This window comes from Colobus angolensis, unplaced genomic scaffold (assembly GCF_000951035.1).
Source record: "Colobus angolensis palliatus isolate OR3802 unplaced genomic scaffold, Cang.pa_1.0 Scaffold21, whole genome shotgun sequence".
NCBI classification, from domain to species: domain Eukaryota; kingdom Metazoa; phylum Chordata; class Mammalia; order Primates; family Cercopithecidae; genus Colobus; species Colobus angolensis.
In genome coordinates this window covers 7,288,432-7,296,991 of record NW_012115266.1, presented here as the reverse complement: position 1 = coordinate 7,296,991, position 8,560 = coordinate 7,288,432, and the positions used below count along the sequence as shown (strand labels likewise).

Below are 8,560 nucleotides of genomic sequence, written 5' to 3'. Positions count from 1 at the left end.
GTCTCGCTCTGTCGCCCAGGCTGGAGTGCAGTGGCGCAATCTCAGCTCACTGTAAGCTCCGTCTCCTGGGTTCACGCCATTCTCCTGCCTCAGCCTCCCGAGTAGCTGGGATTACAGGCGCCTGCCACCACGTCCAGCTATTTTTTTTGTATTGTTAGTAGAGACAGGGTTTCACCGTGTTAGCCAAGATGGTCTCGATCTCCTGACCTCGTGATCCACCCGCCTCGGCCTCCCAAAGTGCTGGGATTACAGGCGTGAGCCACCGCGCCCGGCCCAGACCCTGACTCTTACAAAAAAATAAAATACATATAAATACATACATACATATAAAACATATACATATAAAAAACAAAGGCCATGTGCAGTGGTTCACACCTGTAATCCCAGCACTTTGGGAGGCCGAGGTGGGAAGATCACAGGGTCAGGAGTTCAAGACTAGACTGGCCAACATAGTGAAACCCCATCTCTACTAAAAAATACAAAAAATAAGCCAGGCCTGGTGGCGGGTGCTTGTAATCCCAGTTACTCGGGAGGCTGAGGCAGGAGAATCACTTGAACCCGGGAGGCGGAGGTTGCAGTGAGCCGAGATTATGCCATTGTACTCCAACCCGGGCTACAGTATGAGACTCCGTCTCAAAAAAAAAAAAAAAATATATATATATATAAAAATCATTAAAATGAAAACATAATGCAGCAAAAGAAGCAAGACAGAAGGGGTAAGCTGTCTTGCCTACCTTAGTCACACAGAGGCAGTGGCAGAACTGGTATCAGGAACTTTACCTCTACCATCCCTACAATTATCTATCTATATTGTTCAAGACAACGGCTCACTCTGTTGCCCAGGCTGGAGTGCAGTGGCACAATGGTGGCTTACTGTAACTTCAGCTTCTCAAATAATCTGTATCTTTGTCACAAATGGAAAGTTAGAGTATCACTTGCTAAGGAGACAGATGAGATCATAGCACACTACAGCATTGAGTTCCTGGCCTCAAGCAATACTCTTGTAGGCAACCTCTGCCTCCTGGGTTCAAGCGATTCTCCTGCCTCAGCCTCCCAAGTAGCTGGGATTACAGGCGTGCACCACCACGCCTGGCTAATTTTTTGTACTTTTAACAGTAACAGGGTTAGCCAGGCTGGTCTTGAACTCCTGACCTCAGGTGAGCCACCAGCCTCGGCCTCCTAAAGTGCTGAGATTATAGGCGTGAGCCACTGTGCCTGGTCAGGCACCACCACTCTTGGAGGGCAGAGGCTGGCATCTTGCTGCATTTGCTTAAGGAAGCTCTGTAGGTACTGCTCCCTCGCTGTCTTGTTTCCATACTCAGCAACCTTTTCATGACCCATCCCCATTCCTACATTTAATCACACACATCTCAGAGTGCTAGGGCTTTATTACAAATGGAGTTGCTGGAGAGGCCCTTCTCCAATCTTTCTTCTGTACCTTCTTCCCTCCCAAAGACATCCCTCTAGGGGAGGTCAGTAGGCCATTAGGTAGGAGGAAACCTGGAGAGTGAAAAGGGGCAATGCTTTTGTCAAAGTCCTCTAAAACAACCACTGAGTCTGAAGGCTGGCTCCAGTTGAGAATCTTCTACTGGAAGAGGTTTAGCTCTCATCTTCAAGGTCCTTCATTTCTACATCCTGGGGAGCTTTTGTCTTCTTTTGCCTTTTGAGCTGTGGTTCACTAGTCCTGGCTGGCTTTGAAGGGGCTTCCACTGAGTAAAGGGAAGAAGGAAGTATTAACCCAAATAAATCCAGGATTCCCCTCACCCACCTCTGTCCCAGCCTTACCTTCCATGGCTGCCTTCTCTTTCTGGGCAAGCCGGATCTGCTGGAGGAGTTTTCTGCGCTTCTTCCCTGACAGAGTAATGTTGGCACGTGCACTGGACCTGATGGGTAAGTAGAAATAAAGATAGCTAGGTTAACCTGAATCATCCGAGGTCACACAAATGGTTCTGGCTATAGAAAAAGTATTAAATAAATGTAATACAAATAGTAATAGAAACCCTAAATATTTACATTAAAGAAGCTAATAAAAGGACAAGAAGCTAAAAAAAGGATCGGGGGCAATGGCTCATGCCATAATCCCAACACTTTGGGAGGCTGAGGTGGGCGGATCACCTGAGGTCAGGAGTTCAAGACCAGCCTGGCCAATATGGTGAAACCCCGTCTCTATTAAAAATACAAAAATTAGGCCGGGCACGGTGGCTCACGCCTGTAATCCCAGCACTTTGGGAGGCCGAGGCGGGTGGATCATGAGGTCAGGAGATCGAGACCATCCTGGCTAACACGATGAAACCCCGTCTCTACTAAAAATACAAAAAATTAGCCAGGCGTGGTGGCGGGTGCCTGCAGTCCCAGCTACTCCAGCCTGGCGACACTGCACTCCAGCCTGGCGACAGAGCCAGACTCCATCTCAAAAACAAAACAAAACAAAACAAAACAAAAAACACAAATCAGCCGGGTGCAGTGGCGAGCACCTGTAATCCCAGCTACTCGGGAGGCTGGGGTAGGAGAATCGCTTGAACCTGGGAGGCGGAGGTTGCAGTGAGCCGAGATTCATGCCACTTCACTCCAGCCTGGGCAACAGAGGGAAACTCCGTCTCAAAAAAGAAAAATAAATTAAAAATGAAAGGACATAGAAATTAATTAATGTGATGGGAACTCTTCCTCAAGACACAGGAGGCCTTGAAACTTACAAGTGAAATCCTATGAGTACCTTTGGCAAAACTCACTGAGTTTTACACGCCTATGTGTGCACTTTTTTGTATGTAAAAATAAGTTTACTTATAAAAATCTATGTGAATGTACAATATTACTTGGAGAGTCAACAGATTTCCTGAGATTCCTTTTTTTTTTTTTTTTTTTGAGACGTAGTCTCGCTCTGTCGCCCAGGCTAGAGTGCAGTAGCGCGATCTCGGCTCACTGCAACCTCCGCCTCCCAGTTCAAGCAATTCTCCTGCCTCACCCTCCCGTGTAGCTGGGACTACAGGTGCCGGCCACCATGCACGGCTAATTGTTGTATTTCTAGCAGAGATGGGATTTCACCATGTTGATCAGGCTGTTCTCCCGATCTCAGGTGATCCGCCCGCCTCAGCCTCCCAAAGTGCTGGGATTACAGGCGTGAGCCACCGTCCCTGGCTTTCCTGAGATTCTTAACAGAATCCAAAACCCAAAGAAAGGTTGTCTGCTACAGGTATTGTGAGAGGCTAGCAGAGCTTAGGAACTAACAGCCGACAGACATTCCCCGCATAAGCGTCAGTGCACAAGGAGGTGAGCTGAGAGGTGAAGCTGCTCCGGAGCTCTGCAGGGAGGAGGGAAGACTCGGTGGGGACGACCAACAGGATTTAGTACTCACGCCCGCTTCTTGAGGTGGTGCCGCGTGATCAGCCCTTGGTCTATCACAGCCCCGACCACCCGGTGCCTCAGACGCCGCTCCCGATTCAGCACCCGCCGGCGTTTGAACAGCTTCTTCTTCAGCTCCTACTGGGGAGAAAGATGTGAATCAGATGGAGTGGGCTCACCGCGACCCCCGGACCGCTCCACGAGGCAACCCTGGCCCCTCATTGATCCCATCTTTTGCGAGATAAACGGGCTCGGGGACACTTCAGGAAACAAAGTCGCGGCCCCCACACAGTCACCGTTCGGGGCCGGTTGATCTTTCCCCCGGGAGCTCCCATAGCTGCGATGCCACGCCAGTTCACGGTGCGTACTTCCGCTCAGCGCGGGATCGCGTGGCTCCGCCCCAGCCTTCGGCGGGCCAATCGCAATTCGGGGGCGGGTCCTTGGGCTATATAAAGGAGCTCCGCAGTGCGCGAGATCTTTTCGAGGGAGGTGAGCCAGGAAGTGGGGTTTTTTGTAGTAGTATCCTGGATGGGGCAGCCGGGAGTGGAGGCCGGGAGTGGCGGGGGTGTCGGGCGGAAGGCTCTGGGCGAGGCCTCAGGATCCTCCTTTTCTTGGCGGGGATCGGGCTTGTGGTACCGCTCCCCGTAATGTACGGAGGAAGAGGGAAAGGGCTCTGGCCCCCTCGGCGTCATGTCTTCGGTGCCGGCGGCTTCCCATCCGCTGGTTCTATCCTCAAGCGCCGGGACACCGGGAATCTCGGACCGGGACAACCGAGATCCAGCTGGCTCCTCCATGGGGTTGCTCACATGTTCTCATTTGATTTCAGGTCTGCGGACGCTGTATCCCCTCTTCCACTTCCCGCTGCAGCCAATAAAGGCCGTTCCTACCATAGTCAGTCTGTGTCCGCGTTCCTTTTTCCGAGACTGAAGAGTTCGGGGAAGCTGTATGCCGCCTTTCGCTACGCGGAATTTGCAGATCTTCCCCTGGACCTCGGGCGTCTGGATGGAGTAGGGTGGACGCTTCACACAAGGTTCTCTGGTCGAACTTAACGAACCTCCAGATGGCTGCGCTGCGTCGAATGCTCCACTTGCCGAGCCTGATGATGGGGATGTGCCGCCCCTTTCCGGGTAGGGAGGTGGGGGAAGAGTAGGGAGGGCAGGGTGGGTTCCTCGTGACTCAATAGTGTAGTCCCTGAAATTGTGGTTCTCAGACCCTGCGGTGGGCTGTGCGCGGTGGCTCACGGCTGTAATCCTAACACTTTGCCAGTCTGAGGTGGGCAGATCGCTTGGCCCGGGAATTCGAGACCAGCCTAGGACAACATAGCGAGACCCCCGCCTACAAAAAAATTAACCAGGCATGATGGCGCCTGTAGTACTAGCTACTCAGGAGACTGACGTGGAAGGATCACCTGAGCCCAGGAGGGGGAGGCTTCAGTGAGCCATGATTGTGCCACTGCACTCCACCCTGGGTCACAGAGTGAGACCCTGTCTCAAAAAAAAAAAAGACCCCAGTGTGTATATGCGCCGTTTCTGCAGTGGCGAGATAGACCAAGTGACACCCTCCAACTGTGCCCACAGACTCACTGGCTGGTAGCTGCCTGGCGGACCGCTGTCTCTGGGATCGGCTGCATGCCCAGCCCCGTTTGGGCACTGTCCCCACCTTCGACTGGTTCTTTGGATATGAGGAAGTCCAGGGGCTCCTACTACCGTTGCTGCAGGAGGCACGGGCTGCTAGTCCTCTGCGGGTGCTGGATGTGGGCTGTGGGACCTCCAGCCTATGTACAGGCCTCTACACCAAATCTCCACACCCAGTGGATGTGTTAGGGGTGGACTTTTCTCCTGTGGCTGTGGCCTACATGAACAGCCTCCTGGAGGGTGGCCAAGGCCAAACACCTCTATGCCCTGGGCACCCTTCCTCCAGCCTCCACTTCATGCACGCCGATGCCCAGAACCTGGGGTCTGTGGCTTCTTCAGGCTCTTTCCAACTACTGCTGGACAAGGGCACCTGGGATGCTGTTGCCAGGGGAGGTCTGCCTAGGGCTTACCAGCTGCTATCAGAATGCTTGCAGGTTCTAAACCCTCAAGGGACCCTAATTCAGTTCTCGGATGAGGACCCTGATGTGCGACTGCCCTGCCTGGAACAAGGGTCCCGTGGCTGGGCTGTGACTGTGCAGGAGCTAGGCCCTTTCAGGGGCATCACCTACTTTGCTTACTTGATTCAAGGCTGTCATTAAAGACATTTTAGTAGTCCTAAGCCTAGTATTTCTGTGGGCAAGGAGAGGGCTGAAGAACTATTGTCTTTGCAAGCTATCTGGCTGCAAAGTGAGTCCTGGCTTCCACATTTACTAGCTGGGTGCCATATTGCTGAATGTTTCTGTTCCCCAGTTTACTCATCTGCAGAGTGGGAATAATCTGGGGTTACAGAGATTGCATACAATGATGTGTGCAATATTTAGCACAAGATGAATGCTGAAAAGAGAAGGTACAAGAGGGTCTTTCCCCAGTTTCCAGTAACTGGAGCTCCTAAAAGCAGCAGACAGGAACTGAATCCAAACCCCGGCGCCGACTGACTTGTATAATCTAGCGGCCTAAACTGTAAGTCTCATTTTTCTCACCTGTAAAAGGAGATTGTGAGAGGGTGGGTATAAGGAGCTTCATAAACCTGGATGAGATGTTTGAGAGGGAGGGAACAATACTTACTCTCAAAGCTATTAGGAGGCAGGAGACAAGAATATTCCACAAAGCTACTTCAACAAACACAGGAGCCTGTTGCTGAGTCCCAGAAGGGACAGTGGTGGCTTCCAGACACTTTGTGTCCTCAAGAATCCAACAGGCATCTTCATCATCCTGGTCTGCCCCCAGCTAAGTCCAGCAATAGGTGTTCTGTGGGCTCCAAGTGCAGCCTGGGATGGAGGAGAAGAAGGGAGAAAAATATTACTGATATATTATCAAATTACAAAACTGGCTCATTCCTATAATCATAGCACTTTGGGAGGCCAAGGTGGGCAGATTGCTTGACTCCAAGAGTTTGAGCCCTGGCAATCAAGTGATACCCCTAACTCTACAAAAACAAATTAGTCAGGGATAGTGGCACAGGCATGTAGTTCCAACTACTCAGGAGGCTGAGCTGGGAGGACTGGTTGAGCCCTGGGAGGTTGAAGCTGCAATGGGCCGTGATAAGCTGCTGCACTTATGTGGTATTCTTTGCAATGGGCTGTGATAAGCTGCTGCACTTATGTGGTATTCTTTGCTTATGAAAATATAGAGCAATTTTATCACTAAGAGCCTAACCTCGTAGCCTCAATTTTCTCATTTATAAAGGGGAAGTACCTTCATTGGGTTTTTCTGAAAATCATGAAGTAAAAGTGTTTAGCATAGTACCTGGCACATAGTAAATGCTCAAAAAAATGTAGCTTCTTGGGAGGCTGAGGCAGGCAGATTTCCTGAGCTCAGGAGTTTGAGACCAGCCTGGGCAATACAGTGAAACCCTGTTTCTACTAAAATACAAAAAAAAATTAGCTGGGTGTGGCATGGTGGCGTCCCAGCTACTTGGGAGGCTGAGGCAGGAGAATGGCGTGAATCCGGGAGGTGGAGCTTGCAGTGAACCAAGGTGGCGCTACTGCACTCCAGCCTGGGCGACAGAAGGAGACTTGTCTAAAAAAAAAAAAAAAAAAAAGTACAGATTAAAGGATGGCACCCCTTCTGATACCAGAACTGCTCTCTACAATTCAACTTTGCCAACTGCCTTGACTTTTCTCTCCCACATCTTCACATTTATTGAGCACCTGCGGTGTGCGGCACTGCGGAATGCAGGGGCCATAACTGACTTCCATCTTGGCTCTGCCCAGAACATTCAGATCACAGTGGCCCCCTGAATGAGCCACCTGCCTCACCTGGCTCTTCACTTTGGTCTTAGAGGAAGGCCTCAGCATCCTCTTCCTCACCATCAGTGAGCAGTAGCAGCTCCTCATGGGGCCAATGGAGATCCCCACTCTCTTCATTCACCTCAGAGGCTTCCACCACAATAGACAGCAGACGGGACTTTTGAGAGAAATCCTGAACAGGGACAGCAAGGAGGTTGGGCCAAACTCGAGGGTAAGCCAGCTGCCAGACACAGGGTGGGGAAGTATAACCTGAATATGCCAGTGACCTTCAACCTTGCCAATTTTTCCTCTGTCCCAGAGAGGGTTGGGCGGCCTGGGACTTTCTGGATGCTGGGAGGAGCCTGGGCTATTTGTAGTCCAAAGCCCATCCTCCTTGCTTCTCCCTGGCAGGAGGGCCATGGTGGTGATTCTTAGAGTGCAAGATGATTGAACTCAGAGGAGGGTACTCCTGCCCAGTGCATCCCACAAACTGTTCCTTTAATCTTCTTTGGAGCCTGGCGCCTTAAGCATTGACTGTGCTAAGTGATTATGGGCTTTCAGGGGAGGGGAAAATGCCCAAGAGCTGAGATCAGATCTTTATTTCTACTTACTCCCTGGAGACACTGGGATGGCAGCAAGGGTAGGAGACAAGGGCACCTGGATTAAAGCCCTGTGGGCCAAGAGTCGTGATAACCAACTTGGAATTTCCTGACTCCTTTGCTTACTGATTTTCCCAACCTGGCATGTTTGTATGTTATTTAATGAATATTTATATGGTGTTTACTCTTTGTCAGGAGCTGTTTTAATTGCATTACAGATAACTCATTTAATTCTCCTAAACCTGTGAGACAAGTACTGTTATAAGCTCATTTTCTGATGCAGAAACCTGGGCACAAGAACTTGCCTGTAATCAGTCACACAGCTAAAAGGTGTTTTCTTCTGTAAAGCAGAATTCAGTATGTTAAACGAATCCAGCCTTTTAGTGGTTGAAAACAAAGCAAAACAGCCAGGCGCGGTGGCTCACGCCTGTAATCCCAGCACTTTGGGAGGCCGAGGTAGGCGGATCACGAGGTCAGGAGCTGGAGACCAGCCTGACCAACATGGTGAAACCCCGTCTCTACTAACATTACAAAAAATCAGCCGGTCGTGGTGGCAGGCGCCTGTAGTCCCAGCTACTCTGGAGGCTGAGGCAAGAGAATGCCATGAAACAGGGAGGTGGAGCCTGCAGTGAGCCAAGATCCTGCCCCTGTACTCCAGTCTGGGTGACAGAGTGAGACTCCGTCTCAAAAAAAAAAATAAATAGGCCGGGCGCGGTGGCTCAAGCCTGTAATCCCAGCACTTTGGGAGGCCGAGACGGGC

At 50.9% G+C, this 8,560-nt stretch overlaps 3 protein-coding genes across 3 annotated transcripts; 1 reads left to right on the top strand and 2 right to left on the bottom strand.

Annotated features, from left to right (window-relative positions):
• Positions 1–1,370: 1,370 nt before the first annotated feature.
• LOC105512263 (chromosome unknown open reading frame, human C11orf98) lies at positions 1,371–3,720 on the bottom strand. Its single transcript, XM_011942682.1, has 4 exons — positions 3,636–3,720; positions 3,353–3,477; positions 1,786–1,883; positions 1,371–1,709 (listed from the first exon to the last, which is right to left on the bottom strand). Exons 1-4 carry the CDS (start codon positions 3,672–3,674, stop codon positions 1,600–1,602), a joined length of 372 nt encoding a protein of 123 aa, XP_011798072.1. The 5' UTR covers positions 3,675–3,720; the 3' UTR covers positions 1,371–1,599.
• Positions 3,721–4,165: 445 nt separating this feature from the next.
• Positions 4,166–5,587, top strand: METTL12 (methyltransferase like 12). Its single transcript, XM_011942683.1, has 2 exons — positions 4,166–4,466; positions 4,917–5,587. Exons 1-2 carry the CDS (start codon positions 4,400–4,402, stop codon positions 5,570–5,572), a joined length of 723 nt encoding a protein of 240 aa, XP_011798073.1. The 5' UTR covers positions 4,166–4,399; the 3' UTR covers positions 5,573–5,587.
• A 362-nt stretch (positions 5,588–5,949) lies between these two features.
• On the bottom strand, positions 5,950–8,417 carry LBHD1 (LBH domain containing 1). The gene is given in 4 exon segments (XM_011942685.1): positions 5,950–6,134; positions 6,137–6,241; positions 7,232–7,394; positions 7,472–8,417. Coding segments are annotated over 4 exon segments (603 nt in total). The 5' UTR covers positions 7,622–8,417.
• Positions 8,418–8,560: the final 143 nt, after the last annotated feature.